At 43.6% G+C, this 12,053-nt stretch overlaps 1 protein-coding gene across 1 annotated transcript in view; it reads left to right on the top strand.

Annotated features, from left to right (window-relative positions):
• PIK3C2B (phosphatidylinositol-4-phosphate 3-kinase catalytic subunit type 2 beta) overlaps positions 1–12,053 on the top strand; it is a 117,534-nt gene that overhangs the window by 85,759 nt on the left and 19,722 nt on the right. Inside the window, exons 16-20 of the mRNA XM_054979281.1 lie at positions 7,201–7,389; positions 7,874–7,967; positions 9,295–9,389; positions 9,980–10,160; positions 10,969–11,076. Coding sequence (XP_054835256.1) covers positions 7,201–7,389; positions 7,874–7,967; positions 9,295–9,389; positions 9,980–10,160; positions 10,969–11,076 — 667 coding nt within the window. The remainder of the gene's footprint in view (positions 1–7,200; positions 7,390–7,873; positions 7,968–9,294; positions 9,390–9,979; positions 10,161–10,968; positions 11,077–12,053) is intronic.

Here is a 12,053-nt window from a genome sequence, read left to right as displayed (position 1 = left end):
AACTTGGAGTGGAGTGATTTCAGAAGCCGAATTATAATAGCCAGTGAGTGACAATGGCAGTTGTGATTGAATAGGGTGGGGTATGCAGAAGGGTAGTGGGTGTGGAGAAATCAGCATTGGTAATGAGACCGGTAATGTGGTACCAGGCAGAGACTGACTGTCTCTCTACATGGGACCTCTTACACGAGGATGCTCAAGTGTAGGGAGATGCAATGATAGCATAGTTTGTTAATTTCATTTTCGCCTCCCAGAAGGAGAGGTGAAATTGACAGAGCAGTTGGGGAGGAGAAGAATGAAATTAACAAACCCTCTCAGAAATGCTCTCTGTTGGCTCTGTGTAGAGAGGTGAAACTGAACTACTGTCAGGCTTTGGCATGGGCGTGGCTGCGCAGAGCGCTGGTGGGCCTGAACTACAACTCCCAGGTGTGGACAGGGACAGCACAGGTTCCAGCTTTGTGGAAGGAGGGGAGGTATACATCACCCTTGCTTCCTCTCTACCACTCGCAGGCCTGCTCAACCTGTCGAGCTCCCTTCTGTCTCTGCTTCTTGCCTCCAACCCTCCCCCTCCCCCTCCCCCCCTCCTAGGACCTGGGTAGGGGCGTCTAGCCTGTTTGCCCTGGTGTCAGCGTCCCAGGTAGGCGTGCGTGCCTCTTGCTCTTTAAGGTTTGGCTGGGCAGCATGTGCCTGGCTGGCTTCTCCAGCTGGCTCCTTTTCACCCTCCCTCTTCACTGGCTGGAGCTTCATCAACTCCTCTGGGCTGTCTGTGCCTGCTGCTGGGGTGCCATCAGTTTGCAGGTAAGGGGTCTGTGGCAAGTCTAGGGTGCTTGGGGTACTTGCATCCTGGCTAACATTGCATCTCCCTATACTCGAGTGTCCTCGTATAAGATGTCTCATGTACAGAGACTCTTAGAGCAGCCCCTGGAACAAGTCTAATACAAAGCCATGACTTTGTGTACCCAGTAGTTAGGTGGGATTGGGGCCATAGTCAAATGCAAAATCTGCTTATTCATCTAAAATGTACAAATTAAAAATAAACTTCAAAAAGTCAGTACAGGAAAAGAAGGCCTTGCCTTGTCCCTTGCTTTTCTAGCAACTGGATGGAATGGGAGGAAAAAGTAGCTATTCCTGGTCAGTTGGCAAACCTTTCCATAAATCAGTGTTTCCATATTGTGCATAGGCCTGAGGATCAGTTCCTATTGCCCACTTTTAGAAACTTGGGTGGCAGTACTGGGAAAGGTGCATCTCCCAGGAGTTGCAGCCAAAGGAGCCATGAAACCATTTCAGGTAAAAGCCCCTCATAGGTAAATCATCTCCTCTAACCTGTGTCATCTTTCTATCGTGTAATTCTAAATAAACTGCCATTTTGTTTATTTACTGAAACAAGCTTCAGTTGGTTTCATACAAAACTGGATTTGTATGCTTTACAATGGTTTAGGTTTTTTTCAAGAACCTTGAGTTGACCAATAGAAGTCTCGGATGCTGACTTTTAGTTCATTTGTTAGTTTCTAAAGGCAGATCTGTTGCAGATCTCTTCCTAAAAGTGGCCAAGCAAAACTGCTCAGATTAGTTTCCCATGGTATGTGTTTTCCCTTCTGAGGGGTGTAGATCAGTGATAGAGTAAATGCTGTGTGTGTGCAGAAGGTCTTGCAATCAATCTGTTACATCTCCAGTAAAAGAAGGATCTCAGGAGCAGATGTTGGGAAAGACTTTTCTCTGCCTGAGGTCCACTGACAGAATAAACATTACTAAACTGGCTTTGTATAATGTAAGTATATGGCAGCTTTATATGTTCAGATGAAGACTCTTGAGGTCAGATCCTGGCCCTCCTTTATATGCTATTGTTATTTTCCTAGGTGCATTATACTCTCTGATCCTGTAGAATGTCTGGTATCTCGTCTAGTCATCTCACCTCCTTCCTTCCTTGCTGCTCTGGCTTTCCATACTTTCTGAGATCAGATCTCCTGGCACACCCTACTACAGCTGTTCTATAAGTGTTTCCTGGCATGGGACTTTCATCCAGAGTTTTTGTTCAAAATATGCTTCCCTGCTGGCAATGTGGTTATTGGTTAGTGGCTGCCATGCTGGACACCATATCAACCAGCTTCTAAGATCCCTTTCCTTCACAAATAGTTTTCTGCCAACTGAGAAAAGCTTCCATTCTAGATTGCCTGTGATCTAAAGGCAAATAAGAATGGAGGAAGGAGATTTTAAAACTATAAGAGGCAAACATTTCCCGGTTTGAAGGTGGTTTTTACCTTCTTTTATTGTCAAAATTAATAAATGTCAAGAAGAAAAGAACAAAGATTCAAGGAACTACTGTGAATTAGAACAGATTTTAGTTCCTTGCTGAATAGCATGGGCCCTGTAGACACACTGTTAGTCTCTAGTTGAAAATCCTCGACGGGGTGTGGGGAGGGATTCTGTCTTGCATTACAAGAAAGGATTGTGCTTCTCACCTCAAATTTTAAAAATGTTATGATAATAGTTAAACACTTCTTACTTAAGCTACCATAGTGTCAGGGAGAGTGTAAATGCATCCAAAGGAGTTCATATGCCACCTACAGTAAAGACAGAGTGCTTCGTATACAGCCGATTCTCACTGGCATAATGGCACCTCTTCCATAATGGAGCATGCCTACAAACTCCCCTAATTTGCTGCTCCAGAAGCCTTCACACCTGCAAAGGCACTATTCCTGTGTCACCAGGGGTATTTGGTTGAGTACATAAACAAACCTTGTCTTCCAAAAAGAGATGCACTGGGGCTTGTGCCTCGGGGTCATAGCATGTACTTTGAGTGCCCTGCTGCTTAAGCCAAAGAACGTGATGGGGGCTATGGTTACTTGAGTGTGAAGGAAGGGCATTTACATATACTGCAAAGTTCACTGGTATTTCACATATACAGTGTCTAGTTAAAGTAAAAAAGAGGTTCTGTAGCCGAGTGTTAACATACATGAATTCCAGGCTCAGGTCCTCTGGAGTACCAAAGCACCTTCAGGACTGTGAGTAAAGAGGAGGAGCTGAAGCTCCATGGTGGAGTATGTGTGTGTGTTATGTGCCATCAAGTCACCTCCGATGTATGAGTATGGCAACCCTATGAATGAAAGACCTCCAAAACATCCTATCATTAACAGACTTCCTCAGATCTTGCAAACTGGAGGGCATCATTTATTTTATTGAGTCAAGCCATCTCATTTTAGGTCTTTCTCTTTTCCTACTGCCTTCTGTCCTAGCACTATTGACTTTTCCAGAGAATCTTGTCTTCTCATAATATGACCAGATAGCATCAGTTTTGTCATTTTAGCTTCTAGGGAGAATTCAGGCTTGATTTGATATAGTACCTGCTTATTTGTCTTTTTGGCCATCCAAGGTATCTGCAAAACTCTCCTCCAGCACCACATTTCAAATGAATCAATTTTCTTCCTGTCAGCTTTCTTCACTGTCCAACTTTCACATCCAGGAAAGCCTCTCTATAATTTTGTGTTCTGGGATGAGACATGAAATTGACCCCAGATGCAGGCAGCTTGAAGCATCTGAGTCTCCTGTATGCTGATAGCGTGCCTCAGTGCTTCCAGAAGCAGGGACAGACTAGGATACAGGCTGTGTACAGATTGAGGTAGAGTCATTGGGAAAGCCACTATTCTCTCAACCTCAGTGTTTCTTGCCCTATATCTGCCAAATGGGGATAAAAATGATGTCTAGGAATGTGATAAATGCTGTGCAGCAGTATTAGCATTAATAATGTCATCAGCCCTTCTATAATACAGCCTTGAGCCTTCTGTTGCCCATGAGACTCATTCAAAGAGGGCTGCCAGGGCTGAAGAGTATAGTGAAAAGTGCACAAAACTGCTTGGCTTTTTAAGGGTTAATATTAGTTCTCTTCCTCTTTGTGTTGCCTGAGATGGAGAATCTCTTGGGAGTTCTATCTGTTAGTTGTATAATAACAGAGTCTCCTGGGCTTAGTTGTATTTAATTCCAACAAGACAAGGACAAGAATTGTATACAGCTGGTTTTAAATGGAAAGCTGTCATTGGGCATTCTTATTTATAAATGGCAAGGGGTGTGGCTTAATTTCTGGAATTGCTATGATCAGAATCCCATATGCCTTGTGCTGGCCATTAGAGGCAGGATCTGTACCTCTGGCTGGAAAATCCAGTAGGTGTGTGATTACAACAACACAACATCCTATCGTGGGTAGATAGAGCCAGAGTGCTGAAAATTCCAGTTAGATGCCAAAAGTGCTGTTAAGGGTTACCTTATTTTAGCAAAGAGTCCAGTAACACATTTAAGACTAACCAACTTAATTGTAGCATAAGCTTTCGAGAGCCACAGCTCTCTTTGTCCATGTATCTGATGAAGAGAGTTGTGGCTCTGGAAAGCTTATGCTACAATAAAGTTGGTTAGTCTTAAAGGTGCTACTGGACTCTGCTATTTTGCTACTGCAAACTAACATGGCTAATTCCTCTTGATCTTATATTCTAGCACAGTTTCACTATCTCTGCAAGCACAACATAAAAGAAGAGAACCTTGATTTGATTATTTCCAGCCCATTTGCAACTGCAGATTGTGTGTATTCTTGGAAGGAAAGCTTTTAGGCCAAATGGATGTTGTCCATTTGTGCCCTGGGGTTATGATGTATCTAGAGCAGGTGTCCAGCTGCTTTCTCGCCCCTTTCCCCTCATGCTTGGGAGCTGTTGGGCTTTCTGCAAGAAAAATGCTCTGTGTTAAAAAGTGGTGGGTGGGCACTTCCTGGCATTGTGCAGGAGGCAGTGCCACATCCTTTCCTGCCTGCTCTGGGTCATTGCTAGTGTGGGAGGTTCCCACGGGTGGGTAGCACTTTCATTTTCCTTCAGCTTTGTTCAGGATCTGGGTGAATGGATTTCCTGGGGGGGGGGGGGGGGTGAAAGGAAGCCTGTGGGAACAGAGTTAGCCATATTGTGCAAGGGGCCCTCCCATCCAGCTTTGCCAAGGCCCCCACACCCAGCCCTCCTGCTTTTCCAGTGACAGTAGCCTTGGAGCTTAGCTTTAGTCTCTTGCAACCAACCTGGTCTCCCTCCAGAAAACTCCCCTGTGGTGCAAGAATCAGTTTCTAGAAAAAAGATGCAGCAGGGTGTGTGTGCGTGAAGAGCCTCAAAGCCATCCCAGACATGGGCTGTGGCTATTCAGGGCTGAGGGAAATTATTATTTGACATACTCCAGTTTCACACCTTAGCACTGAAATATTCCAGGGCTGAGGTCTGGCTCAAATCCTGTCCTTCTAGGTTACTCTGGCAGAACAATGTGAGGGAGACCACAGCAGAGACTGAGGCAGTCCTAAGTAATAATTTTGCCAGCTTTTTTTCTCCTGTACTATTTCAGCGCAGGGTACCTCCAGCTGCTCCTCAGACTTTGGCCTCTTTCTTTCCCTACAGGAAGGCTGACACATGTCTCTCCTCAGCCGCTCCCTTCTGTTACAGACCAACGCCACGTGTAGGCTGCTTTTGCCAGTCCCGTTTAGTTTTCCTTGTTGTGAGACTCTGCTGCTGCTCCTGTTTTCCCAACGGTCTTCCTCAGAACTCTTGCTTCTGACCTTTCAGGTCTTCTGATCTTACTGCCTTTTTTGCTGCCAAGTATACTGATCTGTGAAATAAAAAAGACCCTCAAGAGACCAAATAAAATTATAACAGGCTAATTTTCCAGCTGGGGCCTGAGCTATATGGAATAAGCCTCATTTCCTGAGTTTAGTCCCTAGGCCTTGTTTTCAGCATATGGCTTAACTTAATAATAGGTGCAGACAACCTTTGTGGCCCTAGTGCTGAAAACCCCACAACATCTCTACCTGTGAAGTAGTTATTGAACTAGGTTCAGTGGGAGAGGGGAGAAAACAGGGTTGCACTTAGCCAGGCACACAGGAAACAATCTGAACCCAAGGCAGGCAGCACTACCAGCTCTTCAGGTGGTCACCTCAGTCCCTTGGTTAGAGACCTGGCCCTGCACACTGAGCAAATGCTTTGGCGTGCTCATGTTGAGAACATGTGCTGGAGGTTGCCTGGCCGTGCTCTAGAACCTGCCTCTCTGAAAGTGTGCAGAATGCTATTGAGTACTAGCATATATTGCCAAACATTTGGGATGGGAAGGGGAGAGAATGTCAAAGTCAAAGGGTTTTTCCTTCTAAGATAGCCTTCAGCCTCAGTGCCTCTCTTGTATAAGTTAAGCAAGCACTGCTCATTTTCTTCTCTCCTTTGATTGTTGCCAGGCCTTTTACCTCTTCATTCCAGAAGTTTTAAGGTAGAACTATACTTGTGAATCAGGTTTTCAGGAAGTTTAACCTTTCTTCCCTCAGATGTAGGATATGTTTTCAATGTTGGTGGAGGAAGAGCCACACAGATAGAACAAATTCCAGTGGGGTAGCCATGGCAGTCTATTGCAGAAAAAATAAGAGGGGTACTGTGACATCTTTAAAGGCTAACAGAAGCCAAATGGAAGCATAAGCTAGAGCCAGCTTCCGCAGATGCACATCTGGGTGGCTCCATTCCTTTTAATGGGAACCAGCCCCTTCCCTAGCGCTCTTGCACTTTATCTATCAATGGCTACAACTTCCTTTCCTTCTGCAGCCCTTTGGGCAGGAGAATCACTGGTCCCATTATGATTGGGGTGGAATTGGTTCAAGCTTCCTCATTAGCCACCTGATCCCTCCCTGGAGAGAAATAAATCAACTCATTTGCCCATGGAAATACCAGGCATTGTCCTGTGCATTTGAGATTTAAGGGGTGGTTTTTCAGCAACTTTGCTGCTCTCTGGTGGCCACATAAAACAACACTCTTTTTCCTGATCGTACCCAAATCACAGTCATATGATCAAATGGAATACTGTAGTGGTCATTTGATGACACTGTACTGCTCACACCCCCACACTGCACAAAAATATATATTCCCTTGTCCTTTGTCACTGTGTGCCTCTGTCCTTCATATAGAATGTTTATGAAGTTCTCTTAAAAAATTAAGAGCAGCCTCACTGGATTGTATCAAAAGTCCATCTGGACCAGCATTCCACTTCCAGCAGTGGGTGGCTGGCTGCTTCCACAAATAGGTCATGCAGGCAACACCCTTCCTCTGTTGCTTGTCCCGGAGGCATGCTACCTCTGAATATGGAGATTCTGCTTAGTGATCAGGGCTAACAGACATTGTATCCCTGGACTATTCTTACTGTCTCCTGTCATCCCAGGCTAACAGATGCTGACCGGAAGCGGCTGTGGGAGAAGCGTTACTACTGCCATTCTGAAGTAGGTTCATTGCCTCTGCTGCTTGCTAGTGCTCCGAGTTGGGAGTGGGCATGCTTGCCGGACATCTATGCCCTGCTTAAGCAATGGACTCACATGAACCATCAGGATGCCCTGGGACTCTTACATGCAGCGTAAGTGATTTGCCTTGAAGCTTTTGTTGTCTGTGTGAGAGTGAGTGGATATATAGTAGGCTAACTGGATATATAGTTGGATACTGGATATATAGTAGGCTAACAGTGCAATCCTAAGTACAATTACACCCTTCTAAGTCCATTAAAGTCAATGGGCTTAGAAGGCTGTAACTCTGTTTAGAACTGCACTTTAAATGTCTGAGCCATGTGTTAATATTGCCTAAAGGCTGGGCCACTGTTTTGGTAGCTGGATCAAAGAATCTCCATGCACCAGAACCTAAGGCTGCAGTCATGTGTATACGTCTCTAAGAGTAAAGTCCTCTGAACTCTGTGGAATTTGACTTCTGAGGTCAGACTGCAAGGCTGGTGAGGCTAACAATTCCCTGCTGCAGGATTACAGGGAGCTTAAAAGAGTTCATCCATATGAAGGTTGGGTGGAGAATCTGTTGTGAACCCTGCCTCTGTTGTGTGAATATGCCTATAGGTTCCCAGATCAGGAAGTGAGGAGGACAGCTGTGCGGTGGATTGATTCCATATCAGATGCTGAACTACTTGATTATCTGCCTCAGTTGGTACAGGTGAGTAATTGTGCTGTCTGAAAGAAAGGCATGATTAAATGAAATATACCATTAGACCTGTATAATTGTGCCTTACTTTTATAATTAAATAGAATAATGGAAATTAGTAAATGGTTAAGACTGAGCATGAATTAAATAATTGTTATGTCAATTAGCCCCAACATTTATAACTTATAATTAAACTTAAAGGTAAAGGTAAAGGCAGTCCCCTGTGCAAGCACCAAGTCATTACTGACCCATGGGGAGACATTGCATCACAGTGTTTTCTTGGCAGACTTTTTACAGGGCGGTTTGCCATTGCCTTCCCCAGTCATCTACACTTTACCCCCAGGAAATTGGGTACTCATTTTACCGACCTCGGAAGGATGGAAGGCTGAGTCAACCTTGAGCCGGCCACCTGAACCTGGCTTCCGCCAGGATCGAACTCAGGTCATGAGCAGAGCTTGGGCTGTCGTACCGCAGCTCTTATAATTAAACTTACTATTGTTATATTGTAATGATTGTTTATTATTTTTGTTGAGATGTATTGATTCAAAATGAAAAATGTGCTTTGATAATGTGATCTGGCAATGTTTTGTAAATTCTTTGTTTTTGAAATAAAAATTATTCAGTGAAAGAAAGTCATGTTAACTGTGAAGCCTTTGAGAGCCATGTAAGTGGTTTGTGTTGGGACAGGAAGGTGCTGTGGCCACAGTGCTTGGTGCTGTGGAACTTCGCAATTAGGGTAGCATCTATGTTGTTTTCTATAAAGTGGAAATCTCCAAACTGGTTGGTGTTTCAGAGGCCTTGAGATAAGAAACAAGGCTGCAGGTAGTGTGTGGTAGAGATAACAGGCTGCAAAAACAATATGATAGAGACAGAAAAATTCTAAACAAAGGGCAAATTTCATGTAAAGTCCTGCCAGTAAAACCTTGGATACTAGTGTCAAAGGTGGTGTTCTTGAGTTCATGACTTTGGAATTCTCCAGTCAATCTAATATTACTACTACTCTCCAATTAATTTAATTATGCCTTTCCTTCAGGCAATGAATACTATTTAGATGTGCACCTCCATGGTGTAGGATGATAGTTGTAACTTGTAAACAAGAGCTTTTTGCATAGATTGACTTCTTCTAAATAAATCTGTTACTGGTGATACTGAGATTGAAGGTAGGATGGAAATCCCATGGATAGAAGCCACTTGATTGCTACTTTGCTTCTATCTTGGTGCTTCCCTGGTTCATCATCCCATCCTCTGTGGCTCACATTTTCTGGCCAGTTAGGAATATTGCACTGTCTGCAAGGCCCATCACTGCCTGCTAGAAAAATAATCTGTTTCTCTCTCCCAGGCTCTCAAATATGAATGCTACCTGGACAGTCCTCTGGTGCGGTTCCTAATGAAGCGAGCCATCTGTGACCTGAGGATCACCCACTATTTCTTCTGGTAATGCTGGTGGATGTGCTGCTGATGCATGGAATGGGTTTGGGCTTTTATATTTGCAAGAGTTGCAATAATGTAATCCTAATGTTTCACTGAGTTCAGGGACATTTCCAAATTCTTTTTAACCTACATTTCCAAAAGCTACAGCTTTTGTTTACTAGATTATCAAGCTTTAAATAAGAAATTTCTTTGTTGATGGTCTTCATCAAATAGGTTACCGAAAAGGGTAGTTCATATAATCCTGCATTTCTGTTTGCTTGGCATTCCAGCCATATGGAACTGCTACATGGATTTATTTTCTCTAGCGAGGTTCAAGTCATCATGGTTGCAAAGCAGCCTTTGAAAAATATTCTCTTGCCATATAGTCTTCATTGCCACCTGAGTTTGTCATGTTCCCAAGCGTCCTGGCTATGCTTTACTACCTGTTATTTTTTTAAACACATTTTTGGAACTTCTTTGGCTTTAGAAAAGTCATAAAAATTGAACAGATTGGTTTGGGATGTCCAAAAGAAGCTTTGCTTAGCTGCACATGTACATAGATTACTTCCGCACATGCCTCACTACTCCTGGTGAGAAAGTTTCTATCTCTGTAGGCTGCTGAAGGATGGACTTAAGGATTCTCAGTTCAGTATCCGTTACCAGTACCTGCTGGCAGCGCTGCTGTGTTGCTGTGGAAAGGGATTGCGAGAGGAGTTTGATCGGCAATGCTGGCTTGTTAATACCCTGGCCAAGCTGGCCCAGCAGGTCCGTGAGGCTGCTCCATCGTCACGACAGGTACATGTTTCTGAATGCATCTCATGATGTCCACTATGATTGGGATGAGGGAGAGCAACGAAGCATCAAATCTATCTGGACAGCATGCACAGATAAAATATTAGCTTGTTCTTTAGAGAGTTCAAAGGCTGGTGGAAAAACTTCAGACACAATTGCCCAAAGAGCAACCTCTCCTGGAAAGTGACTACGGTATGAGTTTAAAAGTTCACCCTCTTCTAGAAGGAATTTTTGTTGGGGATGATGTAAGACTCCAGTTGTGAATTACTGAGATTTATCTGTTTGCATAGCTAAGAAATATTCTGTATGTTCGATGAAGCTCATAGGCCTGCCCAGTCCTGTAGCCCAAATCAAGGATGGATTATCCTATAGGCTGGTGAATTGCAATGACCAGTTCCAAGCCCATCACTTCCTTTTCGACTTATGTTATCACATTTCTTACATAATTTAAGAACTATTATGACTGACCTCTTTAAAAGCTTATATCTTGGAAATAGAGGGAGTTAAGCAAATCTATAAAGTTTGTGTTTTAACTGCATTTTTTAGAACAAAATTTGATCTGCAGAAGTTGCATGATTTGCTTTAATTATGTGATTGAGCACAGAATTTGGGGGTTTCTTGTGCAAAATGCAAGAAGTGAATGCATACATAGTGATTTTGGATGATGAGATGACCTTTCCTGGGGTGACTCCTAAAGTACAGACCAACTGTGGAAGGGATAGAAAAGGTGCTTGCTTAGACTGCAGAAAATGACTTTTAAATAATGGAGGTATTTTCTTTTCTGAGACTATTTTGGTGTTTGTTTTTCCAGGCCATCCTTCGTGAGGGACTAGAGGATGTGAAGCAATTCTTCAATGTCAATGGCTCTTGCCGCCTACCACTTAGTCCAAGCCTGCTTGTGAAGGGGATTGTGCCCAAGGTGAGTTTCTGACTGCTGGGAATGCTGGTTGTTGGTGCTCTATAGAAGAATGTGATATTTTCTGTTTTCTTTCAGTGGAGCTTCCAGGTATTGAGGTTTAGCAGCATCATTTGCATAGCTGGGCTTCAGCCTCAGCTGTTTCATCTCTGTTGTATAACAAGCAGGTCAGCTTCTGAGGATGAGAGACTTTTGGCTAACAGCCATTAACATCCTTATATAATACCCTGGAACATCATTTCTGGTTTTTTTTTTCCTTTCGCCAATGCAGTATCTATCTACTTGCTTCCAGACCTGTATTTCTTATCCAGTGCTCTCTTAATCTTCAGCCCTATGTTACATCAGCCATCATCCAGTTCCTCCTTTTTGGCTTTGAGATGCTTTATATTATTTAAAACTTGGCCCCTATCAGTGCCAACAGCACAAAAGCCTGTTATTACAAAATGAATGGTGGAAGGCCCTCAGTGCTGGAACAGGTCTGGGGATGGAGAATAGCTATGCTACAGAGGATGGCTGGACTAGTGGCCAGTCTTTTGCATCACAAACTGGAAATTCCCTTTGTATGAACTTCTGGCTTCTGCAATCTTGCAACAGGTGTGGCCTGGGTAGCTCATTTGACAGAAACCTCTTTAAATGAAGTGAGTGGGATTCTAGTCTAGAACCAAGCTTTTATGGAAGCTTATAGAATCTCCAGGTGACTGGTTACAGGATCACATCAGTACCTACTGTCAACCACACTGTCAGAACTAAAGGCAGCTCACCACTCACTACTGCTAGACCTTCGAGTTTTTCAGTGTATGTGCTTTTGACAGTCAAAACTTCCTTTGGAACACTGACTCTCGAAAGCTTGTACATTTAAAATCATGTTGGTCTTTAAGACACTACTGGATTCTAATCTTGCTGTTCTGTTGCTTACCAACACAGCCACCCATCTGAAACTCTGCTACCCTTCTAGTTATTTCAAAGTTTGATAAGGCAGC

The sequence above is a fragment of the Eublepharis macularius genome, chromosome 5 (assembly GCF_028583425.1).
Source record: "Eublepharis macularius isolate TG4126 chromosome 5, MPM_Emac_v1.0, whole genome shotgun sequence".
NCBI classification, from domain to species: Eukaryota; Metazoa; Chordata; class Lepidosauria; order Squamata; family Eublepharidae; genus Eublepharis; species Eublepharis macularius.
Note: the sequence above shows the minus strand (reverse complement) of the source record. Positions and strands in the feature narration are given on the sequence as shown.